General features: G+C 41.8%; 1 protein-coding gene across 1 annotated transcript in view; it reads left to right on the top strand.

Annotated features, from left to right (window-relative positions):
• The window catches only part of NEK9 (NIMA related kinase 9), a 1,697,515-nt gene that overhangs the window by 1,020,806 nt on the left and 652,871 nt on the right, over positions 1 to 23,838 (top strand). Inside the window, exon 15 of the mRNA XM_044073912.1 lies at positions 11,459 to 11,567. Within this exon, the coding sequence (XP_043929847.1) occupies positions 11,459 to 11,567 (109 nt within the window). The remainder of the gene's footprint in view (positions 1 to 11,458; positions 11,568 to 23,838) is intronic.

Genomic DNA, 23,838 nt, shown 5'->3' with positions numbered 1-23,838 from the left:
TCCCAATCCACAGAATAAAGCGGAATGGATACTGCATTCCTTAGATTTGCACAGGCAACTTAAATCCTACTTGGACAGGAATAAACCTGAAAGGAAATCTGAACAACTGCTGGTGGCATTTGCTGCAGGGGCAGAGGGGAAGGCTATTTCAAAGCAAACCATTTCTAAATGAATAAGCCATTGCATTCATTTCTGCTGTAAGCACCATGGAAAACCTATCCCCCAGGGGATCAGACCTCACTCCACAAGGGCTGGATCTACCTTTACAGCCTTTCTCAGAGGTGTCCCTACCACGGACATCCTAGAAGCTGCTACTTGGAGTTCTGTACATACTTTCAACAAGCATTATCATTTGCCAATTTTTTCTAAATCCAGAGCTGACTTTGCCACTGCAGTCTTGCAGGGCCTTATAGCTGGCCCTAATGCTATCTAAATTCTTCCTCCCAACCATAGCTTTGGGAATCTGCCCAAATATAATGACTGCAACAGTGAAGCTAACTAACTGGAACCCCCTAAAAACTTTTCCTCTAGACAAAGCTGTTGAGTATTTCAACTCCACATTCTTAACTATCTTTAACTCCCAAGCCCCAATCAGACGAAAAAGAATGAAAACTAAAACCACCCCTTGGCTCACCAGTGACACTAAAAAGATTATGCTTCAAGGGGATAAAACCTGGAAAGCCTACCTTAAACACAAACAACCTGAAATGTTCCTCAAGTTTAAACAACTAAGAAATCTTGCCAAAAAACTAGTCATTACAGATAAAAATCCTACTACATCAGACTACAGGAAAACCACACAAGAAATCCCAAACAGTTCTGGAACTCCATTAACTCCCTCCTTACACCAGGTACAAAAAACAATCCCTGTCCTGACACCAGCAAATCTGACACAGAAATTGCCTCACTATTCAATTCCTTCTTCACCTCCTCTATTGCCGAACTAACCAAGACTTTCACTAACAGCAACCCTCCCCCCCAAATCTATCTTCCTCTCCCTTTTCAGCCCCAGAGATTTTCAACCTCAAACCAGTACCCACCAACCTAATAAAGAAACTGCTCTATAAGCTAAAGCCTTGCTCCAATGCCCCCGATGACATCCCTTCCTCCTTCCTAAAGATAGCTTCTGACTCCATAGCATTTCCCATCAGCATCCCAATAAATAGGTCTCTACTCGAATCCTATGTACCAAACTCTGGCGTTCTGCTTTCATTCTTCCACTTCACAAAGGAGGCAAAAATTGTAACATCTCCAATTTCTGTTCCATTGCCATCCTCTCCCCTATATCCAAAATCCTAGAAACATGTATCCACCTACAGCTCATGCCTTTCCTTACTGAACACCAACTACTCTCTCCAACCCAGCACGGCTTCCGCCCTGGACACAGCACTAACACTGCCCTTCTCTCCTTCCTTCATTCTGTGAACTCTGCACGTGACTCCGGTAATTTAGTGTCATCTGTTCTACTAGACCTATCCAAAGCCTTTGACACCATCTCCCACTCCCTCCTTCTAAACCACCTCTCTGACCTCAACCTCCAGCTACCTTTCAAACAGGTCCTAAGCTGTGAAGTGGGGCCAAGCTACGTCTACCTTCCTTCCTACCCCTACCGGAGTACCCAAAGGTCCCATTCTTGGCCCATTACTATTCAATATTTTTATTAACAACTTTCATAAAGCCATCCCCAACACCACAATTGTGCAATATGCTGATGATTCCACTCTGATCTGCCAAGCCCCTTATCTAACAGAGCTCCAAGCTCTAACCCAAACAGCATTTTCAACCACTGAAAACTGGATGTTCCAAAACCACCTCTCCCTAAATGCCAAGAAAACCAAGATCCTGCTCTTCTCCCCCTCCAAATCCTCATCTCTTTCCAAATAACCAGCCTTAACAACTCCACAATTGAAGTAGTAACCTCCACTAAACTGCTTGGTGTTGCAATAGATGACCAGCTCAAATTCAATACTCATATTCAACTAAACATCAAAAAACACATAAAACTTGGCCTACTGTATAGAAACATCCACTTTCTGTCCCCTTCCACTAGACTAACCCTTGCCTCTACTTTCCTCCATCCATCTCTACTATGTGGCGCTCCTCTGCTCACTAACCTATCTTCTACCCTTACCTCCAAATTGGAACAATGCTACAATAAAATCTCTAAATTTGTCACTAAATCCAAATCCTCCTCTCATCACTGTACCTCCCTTCACTCTCTAAACTGGCTTGAACTCCCAAATCATCTTAACTTTCTCCAACTCACCACAGCTCATAAACTACTGTTTCATCCCACTAACTGTCCTGCACTTTCGAATATTCTTCAACCCTATACTCCCCTCAGATCCCTTAGATCTTCTCACCAAAACCAGATCACAGTACAAAAAACAAAGCGCCCAGCAGGCCAACTTCTCTTACCTTCACCCTTGCTAAAAAATGGAATGCCCTACCCACCTCCCTAAGAACCTGCAACAACCTAACCAACTTCAAAACCCAACTTTATTCTCACCTTTATCTAAATAGGATATGCAACTGTACCCTTCAACCAACACCTGTCCAATTATCCTCCCCTTTCTCTCCAGGCTAACCTCTATACCTTCCTAATCCTCCTCTAAGCCCACTTACAATTCTAAATGTAGTAGCTACTAAAGCATTTTTTTTCTCTTTTTGTTAAACTACCCAGGCAAACCTCCTTACCTTCCTCTCCTCAACTAAAATACTAATTGCATTAAGCTTCTAAACATTTAAAGTTTTTAATGTTTGAATTTTTCTTCTTTACCTTTTCTTTGCTTTCTATACATATGGCAATCTTTTTCCCACTGAACTTAACTGAAATTGGTAATACTTTTTGCTTTGAGCCAGCTGATATTGGTATTGTAGTCCATTTTTGTACAAAACTGTTAATTGTAATGTTGTCTGTGTCTGAACTCTTTTTTTGTAATTAAAATTGTTGTTAATGTGGAGCTTTTCTCCCCGGGCCTCCACTGAAAATGGGCCCCCAAGCCCAGTGGACCTCCCCGGTAATCAAACTGAAATAAATAAACATTCCTTCAATTTAATGTCCACGTACTTAGTTAAGGGATGTATTTTGGCCTTACCTGCATTCACAATCAGTCTCAGAGGGGGATCTGTGGTGCACGTATGTATCTTTGGAATATCAAAGATACATGGTAGAGTTGGATATTCATTAGTTAAAAACAAAGAAGCACTTAGTAGAACCCTGGTCAAACATGTCCTTCAATAAATAATCTGTGCATGAATATGAAATGTTAACTTCATTTAAGGATGAGTCTGCATAAGAGTCTTCGTCGAGTAATAGGAAGTTCATCTTTTTGCAATAGTCCACCTTATTCATTATTACAACCCCCTCCCCCGCCTTTATCAGGTTTCATTACTCTAATAAATTTTTATCTTTACTTAAATTTAACAGTCATCAATCAAAGGGACAATATATCAGATTACTGCAACATACGAAATGGAAATTCAACAAAATACACACCAAAGAAGCTTTCCTCCACTGGAAAAGTTTAATAAACGATCTGGTACCTCGGCAGTTCGCCTTCAAGGATCACAGTTCAATTAGTTTCAGCATCATCTTAATATACCATTTTTTAAAAAAACAATTATTCAATTAACCAAATGATGCAAGATCATTAAGAAACAATTCAAATTAAAGTGATCTCAAACAAATATAAATAGACACACTCTCAATATTCTTCAGATAGACATTATTTAAATAAACAAATCCAACAATATTTGTAAATATGAATACAAGAGCATTTAATTTTGTGGAACAAACCAAATATTTGGCTGTTAATAATCATTCTGAGAAAACTAATGTTGAGAAATTGTTCTTTATAACCAAATTCACCCCTTTTTCTAAAAGAATGACTTCTACCATTAGGAAATTCTGGTATTTAATTTGTCAGGATGAAGCAATTGGTGAGTTATTTCCCAATAATGTCAATTTTTCATTCAAAAGGGGAAAAAATTTAAAAGAAATTTTGAATTGTAATTTAACACAAAAGGGTAGAGTTACTCCCAGTAAAGTAGGTACTTTTGCTTGTGGATCATGTAGTGTATGTAGTAGGGTCTTGAATGTAGACAGCATTAATGAAATTAAACATACATCTAAGGAATATTTTAATTGCAGGTCCACATGTGTAGTATATATTTTGGGGTGCTCTTGTTCCAATATTTGGTACATTGGACAAACTAAAAGAATGGCCAGAATTAGGATTCTGGAACACCTCAAGGATATAAGAAATGCTAATGCTTCTAGTCCTGTGGCAAAGCATTTTATTGATAATCATGGTGGGTGTGGTGACAGTTTGAAATTTAGCATATTAGGAAAGCCTTTCATTTGTAGAGGAGATGATCTAATAGGTAAACTCTTAGAACTGGAGACTAGAATGATAATTAAATTCAACACTTTGAAGCCATATGGGTTGAATCAGGAATTGGGTTTATGATATATCCCAGTATTCATATTTATTAATTTATATTCATGTAAACATATTATATATATATTATTTACATTTGGCAAGTCATGAATTTATAATATGTAATGTATTTATGTAGGTATTATATAATGTATTTATTTAGGTATCACAATAGGATATATTTCATATATATTAATTGGTTCACCTAGAATATTGTTGGATTTGTTTATTTAAATAATGTCTATCTGAAGAATATTGAGAGTGTGTCTATTTATATTTGTTTGAGATCACTTTAATTTGAATTGTTTCTTAATGATCTTGCATCATTTGGTTAATTGAATAATTGTTTTTTTAAAAAATGGTATATTAAGATGATGCTGAAACTAATTGAACTGTGATCCTTGAAGGCGAACTGCCGAGGTACCAGATCGTTTATTAAACTTTTCCAGTGGAGGAAAGCTTCTTTGGTGAATATATCAGATTAGCCTGAATGATATCAGAAGATCATACTTTTTGACTGTGTGCAGTAGGTTGGCTGATATGTTATACGCCAGAGAATGCCCAGTCCAATTAGTACAGAGAGTATCTGATGAAGTTAAGAAGAAAAGAATTGATGGTATATATATAGACCACTTCTTTTGTATGAACAGGATGGAAATTTTGGTGGGATTGGGTCTCCCTGACAGGATAATGCCGGGTTTGCGAACTCTTTTGTCACTGCCTGTACAGTGGAGTATTTAGATATTATTAATATTTTGAAGATGAACTGGGGCACTTTCTCATGCCTTGAAGGTGTGTTGTATATAATTGGTAAGCAACCCAGAATAGTGTTTAAGAGAGCGAAATCCATAAAGAATTATTTGGAACAAAGCAGTGATGTTTCTTGGGCTATTAGTTCTAAAAAGTGGAGCACATGTAAATGTGGCGCCTGCCCACAGTGTAAACACTTTTTAGTGGATGATACTATCTATGTTAGCAACAGATGTGTTAAATGTTCTTTTCATTGCACTTGTAATTATGTGGGCATGGTATATGTTGCTCAGTGTCAGGAATGTCCTTATTTTTATGTAATACCCAGACGAGATTGAGTATAAGAGCATATATATGACATAGCCCATAAAAAACAGCATAATGCGCTATGTAGACATATACTGGCTTTCCCTACACATAAGTTCTTGTTTTATGGGATAGATATAATTTATAAACATCCCAGAGGGGGACTTTGGATGAATCTTATAGAAGCAAAGGAGCTGATATGGCAAATTAGGCTTAATGCCTGTGTTACCCTGGTTTAAATGGTCATATTTGCATATCAAGCATTTTAAAATTAAGGTCATATAAAGTTTAGTATTTGTTGTTTAACCGTTGTATTTTTAGGCATTTAATATGAGATGTTTTGTATGTATGTTTTTTTAAGGGACTAGTTATGTCGTGTGATTTAAGGAATTTAGTATATAAACGTGTGATTTAATTGACTCTGATGAAGTCCTAGTTATACTTTGACGAAAGCACTTAATCTTGGTATCTAATAAATTTTATGTTCCTGTGGCTACGGTTTGGTTCCATTCTTTTCCCAAGTTGGTGTTGTGTATATTTGGATTCTCTGCTTCTTTTGTTTGGTTTGTGTCTTTACAAAATGTCTGACCCCAGTGACTGCCAGTTACAAAACCAAGGGTAGTCTTACATGCCCTTACCTGAATGAGTTCCTGATTCAGACTCAGACACCCTGATTTTTTTCCAGGACTCATTTTTTTAATCTCCCTAATTACAAGCTAAATTCATTGAGGACAGTAGCTTTCTTGGGAGTACCACAAGACTGTCATTAGTAGAGACCCCCCCCCTCCCAGGACAAAGTGTCATTCCTTTAATTTTTCTTTGTAGATATGGCCAGGAAGGATTATGTCAGTAAGGGAATTTCTGAGGATCTTGGGATACCATGTCATCCATTATCCACATGGTTCCACTGGTAAGGTTGCAGATGAGGAAGTTACAGTAGTACCTCTGAACCCCTAGTCACAGCACCCAGTCTCTAGATAAAAGCATTCTTCTACTTCTTTGTATTCAGAAAGAGTCCATGTGGTGGAGACACCAGCTACAGAATAGTCAAGGAGTACCTGCTAGAGAACCTTCCTGCATCCAAGCCTTAGCCATGGATGCCTTGTTTTAAGGTTTCATAGGTTCAGTCAAGCAGTGCAAGGAGAGGGTTACAGGCTGGGGGGGGGGGGCTCATTCAACCAATGTCAATCTATGGCATTTGGAGCAAGGACCATCTCAGATTACCACATCAATATCCAAGAGGTGATGGCAGTTACACTGATGTTAATACCTTCAAACCATTGTGGCGACCAAGATCCTTACCTGTAATAATAGCCAATATGACTTTGTGAATATGACTTTGATGTTGTGTATCAGCAAATGAGGGAAAATACATTTGTACCTCCTTTGCGGGCCAGTCATGCAAGCATTGGAGATGGCCCTAGAGTCCCAAAGGACTGTAAAGGCTTCTTACATCCAAACTCAGCAAAATCCTTTGGTAGGTCAGGTAAGGAGTTATGGTGCATATCCTTGTGAATGGATGTTAGACAGGAACACTTTTTTTTCTGGATCTTAACACAATGGTGGGATGCACCAGAAATAGGTGTTTTTATTTCTCCAAGCCGCAAGCATTTGGGGAAACTTTGCCTGACACTACCCAGCAAAGAAGCTACATTAAGTGCTGCCTTCTTCATCTGGACAGATCTTTTTCTTTATGCATGTCATTGGACACCATTTTCCCCAGTGTGATCCAAGAAGTAAAGGAGGAAAAGACAAACACGTTATTGATGGCTCCTTTTTAGTTGAAACAGCATTGGTTCATTCTCCTGAGGTAGATGGTAATGGAGAAGTGAGTAACTCCTGCTCAGTGTGTGCACCTCTTTACTGAGCATAAGGGGTCCTTCTTATACCCATTTCTCCACACTCTGAAACATTACAGCCTGGATGATCAGAGTCTCTTCTGGGCACCTGTTTCAGAGAATGTGTTAAATATCACAGGGTAAGCTGAAAGGCCTAGGACTAGAAAGTCCTACTTGGCCAAATAGAAAAGATTTTCCCTTTGGTGCCAAAGGAGGTCTCTAGCACCCAATACAGTGGGATTGTCATTGATTCTGTAATGTGTGACTGACTTATTTGCAGTAGGTCTAGCCCTATTTCTCAGTGAAGACATTTGCCTGCCATCTTATCCTGTTTACCAGTGGGCACTGCATTATTCCCTCTGTTACCAGTAAAAAAGTTCCTCAAAAGGGGCTCTGCAGTTAAGAGCCCCGTAGAAGATCAGTGGTTCCTACCACAGGACTTAAATTTTGTGCTGGAAAAGTTGACTCAAATTCCCCATTGGAACTAACTGCTACTATCCCTCTTAACATTTTTGACCTGGAAAACTGCTCTTTTAAGTAGCCATGATCTCTGCCAGGAGTGCTGAGCTACATGCTGTTATGACCAGGGAGAATTTTCTTGTTTTCCATAGGAACAGATTAAGGTTGTATCTAAATCCTTTTGTATGCCTAAAGTGGTTACAGAGCTAACATTAAATCAGACCATTCATTTGTGTGGGGAAGATATCTTGCAGTCCTTGGATGTTTACAAGCAATTTAGATATTGACCACATGGAATGAAGGACTTGAGGAAATTGATCAAGTTTTCATTTCTTTTGCTTCCTAGCAAGCTGACCTAGTCACCCAATAAACCATTTCTGTCTAGCTAATTCACTGCATCACCTATTGCTCCTCGGTCTCTGGGAAGCCCCAGCAGGGGTGGGTTAGGCTCCACACTGCCAAGACTACAGCTGCTATCACTACCTGTGATAGAGGGGTGGATACTGAGGCCATTCTTATGGCAGACACTTGGTCTTGTGTGCATTTTCTCTAAACAGTGCAGACTCAAGATCATTTTGAGATGTAGGGGAAGCTTCACCATCACTGTCATGCAGGGCCTCATGCCACCTGCCCTAGGTAAATTACTAGTTTTCCAACAAGGGGGGTAAACTTTGGGAATCTTCCCAAAGGTCATTACTGCAGCAGTGATCCATACAAAGAACGTAGTACAGCTGTTTACCGAATTTGCCATAGTAGTATGTGTTCAAGTAAGGTCACTGTTTTTGTATTACTTCCATTTCTCCTTCCCTCTGTTCTGTTCATGCAAATCTGAGGACGGGGTGCTGTTACTTCTGTTCTATTTATTTGCATCTGAAGATAGGGTGCTGCTCCTTCTGGTCAGGTTACTAATCTGTAATCTGGATCTTTAAGATGCCAGTCTGGGTTTTGAGGAGGTTAGGTTTGCAAGGGAACTCCGGGCTAGTTCTTCTAACCTGGTGGACACTTGAGCATTATGTTGTCTGCTCTGTGGGTGGCCTAGAACTACCATACCTCTGGTTTCTGTCTACCAAAAACTGAAGATAGAGTGTACTGGATCCTCCAAATACCTTCTATGTAACTATGTTCCTGGGGAGGGTGAATCATCTTGGGAGGGTTAGTGGTACAAAACTCTAAAAGTTTAGCCACATGTTGGACATCATCTGGGACTAAGTTCCAAGAGGACATTTTGGCAACAGTCATCTTACTCAGATGTCTACTATTTATGGTAAACATCTTACACAGCTGTACTTTTCTGTGTATCCTGCTTCATGTGGCAGAGCGTGTGTGTGTATGTGTGAGTCTGTGTGTGTGTGCAAATGCTCTGTATCACGTAGCAGAAGAGATTACCATACTACTTTTCCCCTCTGTTTTCACAGCTCTTCACAAAAGTCAAGAAAGTAAAGATGAAGACACATTCTGATGGCCTTGTGATGGCCAAGAATGCTGTGTATTCCAGCGAAGTCCCTTGCAGGGCAGAAACCCTTCTTGGCAGATGCTTTGTAAGTCTTCCTCCTCCTCCTTTGGTTTGGTGACCAGCTGCATCTCTGGGCTTGGCTTCTCATTTTAATACTTTGCTTTTTTAAGTTTTTGTAGTTGAGGTTGGAACTGATTGAAGCCCCAAGGAAGTCTTCCACTCATCAAAGACATTCTTTTAAATGGAAAAGACTGTTTGGTGGAGGACAGGTGTCATATGGCACTTTAATTGGTCAGTATGCAGATGACCTTGACTTCTGTCAGACACTGGTATAGCTGAAGTCTTTGTTATTCCCTTGGTCATGATGTATGTTTCTGGCATCTTTGCATGTCATTATATTGTGAACTGAAGAATTCTGGGTCAGAAATGGCTGATTAAACAGTTACTGCATCCTTGCCAACCTTTTGAACAACTGTTTTCCTCCTTTGGACTTCAGTGCATTATATGTATGTATAGGTAATGTTTATCCATGGTGACTATGTTCCCTGTTGCTGTCCTGTTATCTGTGATGCCTTTGACCCGGGTCTTACTTGAAAAGGGTCCTCAGATCACCACACCTATATAGTTAAATAAAGAAGTCCTCTTTCTCCTATTTTAAACTGTTGGTTTGGCAGCTCTTAAATTTGTCTGTTGAAGATGATTGTCTTGATACTGTTCTCTTCTCGATGGATGGAGGATGAAGCTGTTATTAGTCTGGTGCCGTATTTTTTTTTTTTTTTTTAATACAAACACTGGCTGTTCCTTAAGATAACCCATGTGTCCTCCTGAAATGTTTGTCTAAATTGTCCTTAATCAAGCTCATTCACCACCTCCTTATCTTTCTAGAGCTAGAAAGCTGAAAATAATTCTCTCTTCACTCCATGGATGTGCTCTGTCTTCATTGGTTCTACCTGAAGGTGATAAACGAGTTAAAGTGGAGTAAACATCCCTTCATCTGATTTGCTCCATTTATGGACGGACATGCACTGCCTTTGCAAATGCTTTCTAAACAAATGATTGGTTCTGTTTTGTATTGTACTGTGGTACCTTACTACCTGTAAAGAAATGCTGCTCCTAGAGGCCATTCCACTCTTGGAGAGGTTGTTTGTAGTACTTGGCTTCAGTTATCTCCATTGTGGTGGCTAGTGCCCTGCCCAGTTGGTCATAGTTTTGCATCTTCATCAAACATTTTTGCTTGCCCCATGATTCCAGTAGTCAGACTTTCTATGGTGCCTGTTTGTTACAGGCTTCTTTCTTTTGACCTTGTACCTTTTGACTGTTGTGCAGAATGTGCTGGGTCTTTTGTACAAGTGTTTGAATGCACAGTTGAAGACTTTACAACTCATCCATTGCTCTTTTCATTGAAAATCATTGCTAGCACTCATTCTGTTGTAGCAGCAGTGGCAGCATTGACCCACCTTGTCATGTTTTCTGTTTTCCCAACAGTTGCATGACTGAAGTTCATTTATATGACTAAAAAGAGGCGTGTGGGACTTTGCCTCCTGCAGAAATGCTTCTGTAGTGTTTTTCATCTGGGCAAAGCTATGACGACTTCTGTTTGTCTGACTTTAACTTTGTTCAGAGTTGACTGGAGGGATCATAGTGGAAGTGTCTATTGGATATGATTTCCAGAGCCTTCTAAAGTGGACACTTATTACTTCTCTTTACTTGGCAGCCCCCTCTCTCCATGGCTCTGGATGCATTTTTTGCAACTTGAGCTCATGTGTATGTGTATGTTATTGTATACTACATTTTGTTTCACTTTTTCTAGGTTGTGCTTGCTTAAAGGATGTGGATCCAGCTGTGTAGCATGGACGTTTGTCCTGGAATTTTGTCCCAGCACATGTTGCTATGGTTTGTCCCAGCACATGTTACATCAACAGGAGGCACATGCTGTCCTGACCAGTGAGACAGGAGAGAAGGAATGACTAAGCAGGAGAGATCAGGAAAACTCAACTCTTTCAACAGATTCTGATGCAGAACGCATCCTATGTGGGAAGTACATTTTTTTACCTAGCAGATTGGAGTGGCAGAGTAAATATTTATATTCATGAGCATTAAGAGTAGAAAATTCTGTTTATCAGATCTGTATAGCAGGTTATTTAGTGTTCATGTTATATTGCAGCATGTTTAGTTTCTGTACTGTAACTTGCTCTCTCATTTTTTTACAGGCTTATGTTGATGTACCTTATACAACATCCTTGACACTGGCTAAGCAGCTTTCCTTCTACAAAATCAAAAAGATTGCACCAGGCAAAACCCATACAGCAGCTATAGATGGTAAGAGCTATCAGATGATTTTAGAAATTTATAGCCGGGGATAGGGTCATGCTTAAAGGAATACTCAACCTTTTTTTTTTTTCACTCTTTATTTTCTAAGCTATTTTAACACCTCAACATCCCTTTGAGTGCTTCTTATACAATTTTAATGTTTTTCCACAAATGGCTACCAGTGGGGCTTAGCATATTACATGATCTTGTTTTTCTTCAACCCTTTCTCTTTCCCATAATCCATTTTAAGTCTGCTTTATATGACTCATGATATACATGAGGAAATAGTGGTGTATTCCCATCCCATTGATATATAATGGGATTAGTGTGAAGTCATTGTCGTCTTATACACTTTCTGTTAACAGGACTGATGCTTTTTTCCAGGAATGACCCTCATTTATGTTTTTCTCATAGCCCGTTTTACACTATTCTAAGGAGTTATACAGCTGCAACCAAAAAAGTTGGTAATTACAGGCCTATTTAAAGTATCCTTTTGTAGTCCAAGATGAATTGACAGATGTTCATCGTGCATACAGCTGCAGTCATAACAGATGGGTTCTCCTGCCGTCAGACGGGTCCTCGGTCGGCCGAATTCCAAAGTCTAGGTCCGGCGTCGGTTGTCATCGCTTCTTCCCTGACGTCAGTGCGACAGGGGTATAAAAGAACCAGCCGACGCCATTTTCTTCAGTCTTTCTTGCCGCGTGGTGCCCGAAGCAGAAGCAGTTCGCAAGTGCTGGTCGGCCAGCTCCTGAGATTACGAATATTTTTCAACCGAAGACTTCTAGAAAGTTAAGTACCCCGTTGGGGAAACTTTTCTTGCCTCAGACCGATGTCAGACAAAGTTAATAATTGCATTTCATGTGGGAAGACAATACCACATAAGGATTTCCATTCCCTCTGTATACCTTGCTTAGGCCCAGACCACGATGTCTCGACCTGTCGTTTTTGTGCTACATTCAACAGGCGCACTATTAAGCGTCGGGCGGAGTTCGCCCAACACTATTTTGGCAAAAAGTTTAATTACAACATGTCGTCGGATACTCCGACTCCAATTTTGAGTAAACGACATAAAGATAAGGACCGACATACGAGGTCCACGACTTCTACCGACACCACGCTAAAGCCGACTACATGTGCTCCGGTTCTCAGCGAGGCGCCTACGCAGCCCCTGACTACCGATGACACTTCATTAGTGGTGTCCTCTGTGCCCGAGGTCGCAGGCTGTTCGGCCCACACCCCGACTACTGATACCGAAGTCACTCTTGGCAGGGAAACTCAGAGTTCAGACAGGCCTGCCACCTCTCAAGGTGTCTTCAGGCCTTCTTCTTCTTTTTCCATTAAGGCTTACACTAAATCTAAAGCAGCCATGCATTCTAAAAGACAAGCTCCACAGGGCCCCTCTCAAGGCCCCATGCCTAAAAAGCAGATGCTCAAAATGGCTGAGGATTTGATTACTCTTATCAGGGGTTCTCAACCCCCCCCCCCCGGACAAAAGGCCCAGAGTGGAGGAAGAATACCTTTCCTCGGACCAGGCCTCCATTACTTCAGAGCATTCTGAGGACCAGGAACATTCTTACTCCCCTTTCGAAGATTCTGATGCAGAGGAGTCCATTCCCTCTGTCTCCCCCCCTGAGGATTACTCTTTTGGGGAAACCTTGCATACCTTGAGGGAACACTTCCACTGGCAAGGCCAAGAGTACTCAGACTCCAAGAAAAGGCTCAGGGATTTCCTCTTGCTCCCTCAGCACAGACCTCTGGCTATACCTCCTGTCTTAGACATATTAGATGATGTGTATTCAGAGGCCAGCCTTAACCCAGATTCTTTACCTCCAGCTCCAGTCAAGCCTGACAGGTATTACCGGGTGCCTGATTCACACCAATTCCTATACAAAAGCCATGCAGCTGACCCAGAAACTATTTCACAGGGTCCCAAGGGAATTAAGGCCTCCACTGCCAAAAATCCATTACCTTCAGAGAGAGATTCCAGAGCTTTAGAAAGGTGGGGGAAAAAGGTATACACCTCGGCCACTTTAACCATGAGGGCATTAAACTGTCAGTTCCATATGTTAAAGTATCAACAGTTTTTGTTATCTCAGTTGAAAAGCAAAATGTCACAACCTGAACAACCAGACTTGAAGGGGTTGCAGGATTTGTTGCATAGTGCAGAGCAAGTGGGTAAACATACCTTGCAATGTGGTTTTGATGCTTTAGAGGCCTCTTGTAGAGCTGCTGTTACAGGATCAGTCATATGTAGACATGCTTGGCTCAAAGAGCAAACCTTACCAGATCATGTCAAAGCTAAATTACTAGATGCACCTCTTCAAAAAGATGTATTGTTTGGTGTTAAAGCTGAGGAGCTATTAAAGAAAATGGAGGAAAAGGCAAAATCAATGCAAACAGTGAAAGATTTCCTACAGGTACAACCGCCACGTTTCAGTAGAAATTGTCCTTCAAAAAATTGGTCCTTTCCAGCCACAGACAGACCTCAAAGAGCTAGATACAGGCGCCCGAGAGGTAGAGGGCAATCTCAAGGATCATTAGAGGCAGACAATGGCAAACACTTGCACCAAGAGGGGGTGAGGATAGTTCACAGCCATTCAGAAAGCAGACCCAATGACTTTCCCCTTTGCATGCCAAGCAAGGCTCAAATGGCAGCACCTTTAGGCGGAAAACTGGCATTATTTTCAAAAAATTGGCATATTGTCACTAAAGACAAATGGATCCTGGACATTATAGACAGAGGCTACAGATTCCACTTTCACACCCTTCCAAAAATGAGAGGCATGCCAAACCTGCCACACAATCAAAGGGCAGATGCACAAAAACAAATTTCAGATCTCATGGACATGAAAGCTATTCAAGAGTTACCTGCACAAGAACAGGGTCAAGGTTTTTATTCCAGACTATTCTTGGTATCAAGGAAGGGCAAAGATTGGAGACCTATTTTGGACCTATCCATCCTAAACACATATTTACTTGTACCAAAGTTCAAGATGCTCACATTACAGCAGCTTTTTCCCATGCTGGGCAAGGAGTCTTGGCTGGTGACATTGGACCTCAAGGAGGCATACCTGCATGTCCCAATCAGACAAGATTGCAGAAGATACCTCAGATTTCTTGCAAATTCATCCCATTATCAATTCTCTGCATTGCCCTTTGGCTTATCTACTGCGCCCAGAGTGTTCACGAAATGCCTGGCATCAGTAATTGCCTTCTGCAGACTTTAAGGGATACAAATATACCCATATCTGGACGACTGCCTGATCCAAGCGGACAGCAAACACACTCTTCTGAAACACCTGGCGTTTGTAATAATGTTGTTGAAATCTCTGGGATACATAGTTAACAAAAAGAAGTCAAGACTAATACCCTCTCAAACAATAATTTTCCTGGGTGCCAGCTTGGATACAAGCACCCAGATGGCCTACCTCACGCCAGAGAAACAAGGGCAATTAACTCAATACTTCAGAAAACTGGCAGCCTTCACCAGGCTGACTGCAAGGAAAATCCTGCAGGCTCTGGGATTCATGGCATCTTGCATCCTGCTAATCCCATGTGCAAAGCTGCATATGAGGAAACTTCAATGGTACCTAAAAAACTTATGGTCTCAACACAGCCACAGTTTGGAAACAGTCATACCACTGATTCCATGTCTTCAAAAGGAATTTCTGTGGTGGGCTCAAGCATGCCAAAGAAACATAGGTCTCCCATTCTGCAAGCCTCAAGCAAATCAAATCATCACAACAGACGCCTCGGACTACGCCTGGGGGGCGCACATGACAGATCGGTGCATTCAGGGCAAATGGTCACAAAAAGAAAAGCACCTACACATCAATCAAAAGGAAATGCTAGCAGTAATAAATGCTATTATGGCTTTCAAAGACCTACTGCATCCAGGGCAGCTATTGATAAGAACAGACAACATCACAATGATGTGGTACATAAACAGACAGGGAGGAACTCATTCATATCCCCTGTGCAGACTAGCCATGTCCCTTTGGAACACGGCTCTGGAATTGCAAATCCAACTTCAAGCACAATTCCTGCCAGGGAAGGAAAGCACACTGGCAGACAACCTGAGCAGAAATATGACAGATCCACACGAATGGAAGTTGCATCCTCAAGTTTTTACAATGATAATTCAAGCATGGGGAAGGCCAGACATAGATCTCTTTGCCACCCACAGAAATTACCAATTGACAAAGTTCTGCTCAAGGACCTTTCATCCACAGGCCTGGAAAGTGGACGCACTCTCTTTCAGTTGGACAACTATGACGGTTTATGCCTTTCCACCTCTTCCACTGCTGGCCAAAATTCTGTTAAAAGCCAGAGCAGACAGACCAAAGATGATTCTCATTGCTCCAGACTGGCCAAGACAACACTGGTACCCACTCCTGAGGAGCCTGACGCATTCCCCACCATGGATCCTGCCTCTAATGCCTCTTCTACTGACTCAGCACAACTTCAAAACTCTTCAGTCAGCTGAAAACACTCAATCTAGCCGCATGGAGAATTCCTTAAATTCACAGCAGACCCTACTCTCCAAGGAGGTGCAGGATGTCATTTTGGAGGCCAGAAAGACTTCTACTAGAAAAGCCTACTCCGCAAAATGGAAACGGTTTTGTGTCTGGAATCAGAAAAAGGGTCAGAATCCTGGAATACTGAATTTACCTCAAATACTACAGTACCTAGCCGAGCTGCTAAGCAGTGGACTTTCATTCTCCTCCATCAAAATCCATGCCTCAGCCATTTCTGCAGAGTACAACACTGATCCTCCTTTATTCTCTCACCCTCTCTTAAGACAGTTCCTCAGAGGGGCTAAGAATATAAAACCCCCAAGGAAGCAACCAGTACCGGCTTGGGACCTCAATTTCATTCTAGAAAAACTAACCTTGCCTCCTTTTGAGCCAGCTGCTTCAACAGATCTGCAATATTTGTCATGGAAAACGGCCTTCCTTCTAGCTATCACCTCAGCACGCAGGGTTTCGGAACTACAAGCCCTCATGGCTGTGCAGCCTTTCATCATTTTCCATCAGGACAGAGTTTCCTTACGAACCAATCCTTCATTTATGCCAAAGGTAGTATCCAGGGTAGCCTTGAATGAGGCTATCCACTTACCTACGTTTTACCCTAATCCACAAAGCAAAGGGGAGAGGCTACTACATTCCTTGGACATTCACAGACAGCTCCGTTATTATTTGGACAGAACAAAGCCTTTCAGAAAATCAGAGCAACTCTTTGTGTCCTATGCTACAGGTGCTCAAGGGAAGCCTATTTCCAAACAGACAATCTCAAAATGGATAGCCCACTGCATACGCTTTTGTTACTCTTTTCATGGTAAAACTGTACATACAGACATCAGATCTCACTCCACAAGGGCCACAGCTACCTCTGCTGCCTTCCTCAGGGGGGTTCCTACCAAAGATATTTTGGAAGCAGCCACTTGGAGTTCTGTACATACTTTCTCCAAGCACTATCACCTACCATTATACTCCAAAACTAGAGCGGGCTTTGCCACTGCAGTCTTGCAGGGCATCCTGGCTCCACCTGGTTCCACTTAGTGCCTACCACCCCTTTATTAGCTTTGGGATTCTACCCATCTGTTATGACTGCAGCTGTATGAACGATGAACATAGTACAGTTTTGTACCTACCATAAATGTAGATGTTCGAGTGCTAATACAGCTGCAGTCCAGGTTTCCCTCCCTCCTTCCCCTCTTGGGACAGGCCTTATGGCTAACACCTCCTCATACAACCTCATTGGGGTATTCTTTTATGGTGTATTTGCTTGCAACTACTGTTTTTTGATTATATTGCATTTGCTTTACTACATAAATTTATGTTTTGCCTTCCTTCTGGGGGCACCTGACATCTGGGGCAAGAAAAACTGAAGAAAATGGCGTCGGCTGGTTCTTTTATACCTCTGTCGCACTGACGTCAGGGAAGAAGCGACAACAACCGACACCTGATCTAGACTTTGGAATTTGGCCGACCGAGGACCCGCCTGACGGCAGGAGAACCCATCTGTTATGACTGCAGCTGTATTAGCACTCGAACATCTACATTTATGGTAGGTACAAAACTGTACTTTCCCTCCCCCAAACTCTTTCTGAGGTGTCAAAATTGTAACTGCACTTAGATTCTTGTAGTTGCATATGTGACAGCCATTAGTGGAAATGAAGGGATTTGAGAATAATTCCATTACCGAGTACCTGCAGTGGAAAGTTTTTATTTGTTTGTCTGAATGTTGTAGAAAATGCTGTATTTTCATTTGTTTTATAACTAATGTCATGTTTTTTTTCCCCCTTACTAAGGAAGTCTTCAACAAAATATGACCAACTTTCTCTTATTTAACTTTGGATAACTGTTTTTTTCTGAGGCACATGTCTTGTAGCTTTTGTTATTTTCTATCGTTTCTTGTTATTCTGCTCCTTTAGTGATTTGTTAACGTACTGGAAAATCAATCCTCTACATACCTGACTCCTTGATAATGACACAGTAAAATTAAGGGATTGGAAAATAATTATATTCCCCAGTCCCTGCAGTGGGAGTATTTTTTGACTATTGTAGGAAATTCTTTATCAGTTTGATTTTGTTTTTTTTTTTCCTCTCCTTACTGCACTGTTCTGTAATTCTACAGCCAAATATGATCAGTTTTCTATTCCTTACCTGCGGGTAACTTTTTTGTGGCTCAGATGTTTTCCAGCATTGTGTTTTTCTATTTTATTTTCATTCTGCCCATTAACTGATTTGTTAACATACAACACAAACAATCTGAAGCAAAACTGACGCTTGGTAATGAGACAAGTACTACTTAAGTTCTGGGTTATATAAGACTCATTAGTTACTCTTTACTTTTTGCAGAAAAATACACTTCTGATGGTTATAACCATCAGTGAATTGAGGCATGTAGCAGGTCCATTCCTGTTCCTCTAAATGAACTTGTGAAATGTCTGGCAGTGAATGCAGAGGACTGAAGTTCTGTTTCCAGTGCTAAGAGTACATGGTTTGAATATTTCCATCTTCACTTTCTTACTATGTGACCTTAAGTAATCAATTAACTAGGCAATGCTTTGCAGCAGTTGAGAATTTGGGCTACACTCTCTAATGGTCTCATGGACTGGACGCTTCGCAAGTTTGTATAAACCTGTATCCTATCCCTTTATTCCTTTTTTCAGTAGACATCACATGTATCTCAGTACTCTTTCTGTGTATGCGTCTTCAGTCAGTTATTAGCTTTGGTGGCTGTGGGTTTCAGTAAGTAAGAAATCCATAGCTTTTCACAGCATGTTAATTATTCTGTAATGTTTTTCACCAGTCATAATTGCAGTGCTGATGTGTTTAATTTACAAAACCTTTCCTTTTTGCAGTGTCTTTTCTTGCTCTGTTCCATTCCATTTTCAGTGTACTTCCCCACAGTTGACTATATGGAACTACGTTATCAATGATATTCTCTTGATCGTGTACTCTTACATTTTGTTTGTCATCTTTGTGTGTTTTGCTTGGTTCCCCATTTTACTGTCTGTCTAATAATCATCTCTTGTGAAATGATGTGAGTAGCTACTTTAGGAATGCTTACTGCTACTAAAGAAGGGCAGTCTTCTGACCACCCACTAATGTGTTTCTACCCATGGCGAACTCCACAGTTGTCAAAATAGAAAACAATGGTTTGGTGACAAACATGAACACAGGCAATGCTGATGAGACAAGCACAAATGGCTGTCAAATAAAAATGCTCCATTCACAATATGTTGCATATATGTCTGTATTTTCTCTTGCACAATGGTGAAAAAGAGCACAAATCGAAGAATGTGTACTCATCTATTTTCTCCACCAACTGCGCAATCTTAGGAAGCATGATATGTTGTTAATGTACTTGATAATTTTTAAAAGCATTGTAGCATACTTTGTCAACCCCATTTTCTCCCATTGTTGTTTCCAGTGTTACACCAGAACTGCTGCCCTTGACTCCTGTCTTTCATACACTTCAGCCACATCTTATCTGCTCTTTGTGTTGTGCTTTTTAGTCTTCACATTCAGTTCATATGTCCATTGTTTTCCTTGCTTATGTAAATTTGTCAGAAGAGGTGATAACTGCATTTGAACCATTAACTAATCTAATTGCTTTGTTTTGCTATGACGGGCATGGCTACATTGGAGGCATCTGTGAATCAGTGCAAGTTCTCTTCAAATCAGCAGTAAAGCCAGTGGAAAACTGTTTCACACATCTCCCATTTTTATAGCAGCCGCTGAGCTCCTGACATCAGCAGGACTAATTTGCCTGTTTTAAGACGGTCATCAGTACCTAACAGAGTAAACTACAGATTTCTCTGTCTGTAGTACGTCATGCAGGTGGAGACAAATTCCTCTGCAAACTCTGAGAAGTTAAGCTTAACAAAAAAAAAAAAAAAAGGTGGGAGGTGTTTCCTTTCCTTTGATTCCAGGGCAAGGAAGTGAAAGTTTTATGAAGCACAAGCGGGTACCTACCCACTACTGAAACCGTATTGTAAGTAGAAAAGCAACCTAAGGGTTGAGTTAACCTGTAGGTGACTGTTGAGTTTTACTTTAAGAGCAGCATGTTGATTTTTTAAAGTTAGGCACTGGCACTCTTACTGCTAACTGAAGGTGTTCATCTTCAGCCTTTCAATATTATCGACTTGCACAAAGCAGAATGTGGATCAGGAATGCCATGAGCTTTATTGTGTGTGTGAGTTTGGTCCATTTATTCAACAACAGCCCATGTGTTATCTAGTTGTTGAAGTCCACCCATCAAAAGTACAGACTTGATGGTAGTGGAAAACCATCAAATGCCATTCTTTTCTTAGTGCAAGTCTCTGATGTCTCTGTGAAGGAGTACACTCATGTACTGCACTGGAATAAGTTTCATCCTGTCTGTGTAGCTATAGATGTGGCACCATGCTACTGACTGTGTTCTCTCTCTCTCTCTCTCTCTCATAGGTTGATACTAGGCTAACTGCCCTAGGGCATTTATAAACCTAGCCAGAGTGTGTTTGGCTTTCGCCACCCTTTTAGATTAGTTGACTGTGCCTCTGTATAGTAGGTCACAGAAGATAGCCCTTTTGAGGTTAGTTTACTGTGCCTCTGTCTAGTAGGGACACAGAAGAGATCCCAGGGGTAAACTTACGATCTCCCATCCACTCGTCAATATTTCTCTTGAAGAGGGTCATTGAGAGACTCTGCCTAACATGGATTGGGATTTTGTTCCAGAGTGAGGGGAGCCTCTGGGATATGAATCTGTCACTCCAGCATGTCCTATTTATTTCTGTGCTGAGGTTTAAGTCCCTGGAGCGTGTAGCTCTAAGGGATTTGGATTTCCTGAGGTGGAGCATGTCCATTAATTCTGGGTTGGACATGGCTTTATACGTCAGGCACAGATCGCCTCTGAGTAGGCGGTAAGCAACTGAATAGAGCTGGAGTTTCTTTAGCCTAACTGCGTAGGGCATCTGTTTGAGTCCCTTGATCCCCTTGGTGAGGTACTTTTGGGGTCTTTCCAGTTGCTGCAGGTGTCGGGTAAGGTACATCCCAAATGGGGCATTGTATTCAATTATGGGCCTGATGAGTGATGAGTAGAGGGGCACAATGACCTCTCTTGATCTAGATGTGAACCCTTTCGTGATAAGGTGGGCTATATAGAAGGTCTTTCTAACCACTTTGGCAATGTGATTGTCAAAGGAGAGATTGCCATCTACTTGGGTCCCCAAATCCCTAATTACTTCTTCCGTACTTAATGGATTACCACGTATGTGGTAATTTGTGGGCACTTTGTTTTTCCCAAAGGGGATGACTATGCACTTTTTGGCATTTAGCTTTAGGCCATGGCTCTGGCACCAGTTATCCGTCTCTATGAGACCCTTTTGGAGGATGCTTGTGTCAGTCAGCGAGTTGATTATGGCACCCAGTTTGCAGTCATCTGCGAACTTGGTCAGCCATAGTCCTCCCATGTTAGCCTGTACCTCAGAGAAATATATACCGAACAAGAGAGGTCCCAGGACTGAGCCTTGTGGGATGCCACTTGTAACTGGTTTAGAGTCTGACATGGCACCTGCATTTCTGACCAAGCGGGTTCTATCCCTGAGCCAGTTTGCAACCCATCTTGTGACATAGTGGTTGATATTTAAGCTGGTGAGCTTATTTATGATGCCCGAGTAAGGTATTGTGTCGAAGGCTTTTGCGAGGTCCAGGTAGGCTGTGTGGATTACCTTCCCTTCATTTATGGCCTTGGTGACTGTTTCAAAGGAGTCGACCAGGTGCAAGAGGCAAGATCTGCCCTTAGCAAAGCCGAATTGGGTAGGATCCAGTGTTTGGTGGTTCCCAGTGTTTTTGTTTATGAGTTTCATGATGATATGCTCTATAGCTTTGCAGACCAGGCTAGTCAGGCTTATAGGGCGATAGTTTCCGGGGTCCGTTGTGGCACCACCTTTGTGGAGTGGGACCACTGTTGCTGTACGCCATTCCTTGGATACATATCTTGTAGTAAGGCTGAGATTGAACAGTGACTTTATGTGAGGGTTCAGTTCTTCTTGGAGTTCGTGTAAGACGCAGCCCGGGACACCGTCCAGTCCCATTGATGCTGTGTTTTTTGCTTTGGAGAGGGCAGCTGTCACCTGTGCATCTGTGATGTCAGGGAGGCTACACTCTGTTGGGATAGACATTTGCTCTTTTGGGGGGGGAGAAGTTTGCACTGAACCTGTCTGCCAGGATGTTGGCAATGTCTGTGGGTTCAGTGTATTTTTTGTCATTTTGAACTAACGCAGAGCATATCTGGGAGTTGCCACCCAGGTTCCTGACATAACTAAAGAAGGCTTTGTGATTATCTTTAGCATCTTGTGCAATTTTTCTTTTGAAGCTGGCCTTAGATGATTTTATGAGGGATCGTAGTTTCTTGCTAGTACTGATCAGAGATGCCTTCCCTTTTTGGGATTTTGCTCTATCATGTAGTAACTTCCTCCTTCTGTTGTATAGCTTATTTATGGCTGGGGTCCACCAGACAGGTCTCCTGCCTTTGGAGGAATGAGTCTTGGTTTTATTTGGGATAGCGCGATCCATGCGTTCCTGTAGGTGTCCATAGAAAGCGTTTGTAAAGGATTCTGCAGTTTGGGACGTATTTTCCACTGGCCCGGAGGCTTTGAAGGATTCCACCTCGGTTTTGAGTAGTGTGAAGTTTGCTTTTGAGAAGTTCTTCACCGTGGTTTCCTTGGCTGGGGGTGGGGACGGAATATGGATGTCCAGTGAGATTAATTTATGGTCAGATCTTACCAATGAGGGGTATACCTCTGGTATGGAACATAGAGTCCCCATGTTGGTGATTATCAGGTCCAATATGTTTTCCCCTCTTGTGGGAGTGGTGACCAGTTGTTCCATAGCATTTGAGTTTATAAATTCTAGGAACCGTTGGGCGAGGGTGTTGGGGCTTGAGTAGTGCTCCCAGTCTATGTTTGGGTAGTTGAAGTCACCCAATATAATGGTGTTTGGAGAGACCTTCATATTTTCCAGTGTTCTCAGGAAAGCCGAGTGGGGTTCCTGAGTTTGGGAGGGTGGTCTGTAGCAGGCTACAAACTGAAAGGCAGTTTTGCCCACTGTTAGTTGCACATGGATGGTCTCCGATGCTTCGTGCAGTGCCACTAACCTGGAGGTGTGGGTATCTTTGATGAATATGGATACTCCCCCTCCTTTTGTGGTTCGGTCTGAGTTTTGGGGCCGAAAAGCATGGTATGAGGTATAACCTGGTAGTGCTAGGGTGCTCTCGGGAGCCTTGAACCAGGTTTCTGTTACTGCACAGATATCGATATTCTCCATACTGAGGAGAGCCTCGAGTATGTGCATCTTGTGGTTTAGACTTCTGGCGTTGAGCAGCATTACCCCTTAGTTTCTTTTCCTTTGTGTTGTCTATGGAGGTGGGTTTGTCTTTTGAGCCTTGCCTAAAAAGGCACTATGGGGGTGGCAAGAGCCTTAGCCAGTATTCGAAAGCCCAGGGGGTGACAGGTGCAAGCCATCCCTAGCGTAGCAACGTGGCTTATCGAGCATGTCATCCCAGGCTGACAGACAGTGGATCCCCTTTGAATGACACCAATACTTAAGCCAATTGTTAAAATTGATAATTTTTTATCTTTATACTGTGGCATCATTCTTGGTGAGGGTAAGATGCTACTCAAGGTCAGGGTCATACCGGCCTGGGCTACATGATCAGAGAGCTCCTCTATGTCTCTTTTCATGTAGTCCAGGGAGGTACGTCTCAGGTCATTCACACCAGCATGGACAAT

Source organism: Protopterus annectens, chromosome 6.part0 (assembly GCF_019279795.1).
Source record: "Protopterus annectens isolate FY-2018-M chromosome 6.part0, PAN1.0, whole genome shotgun sequence".
NCBI classification, from domain to species: Eukaryota; Metazoa; Chordata; order Ceratodontiformes; family Protopteridae; genus Protopterus; species Protopterus annectens.
Note: the sequence above shows the minus strand (reverse complement) of the source record. Positions and strands in the feature narration are given on the sequence as shown.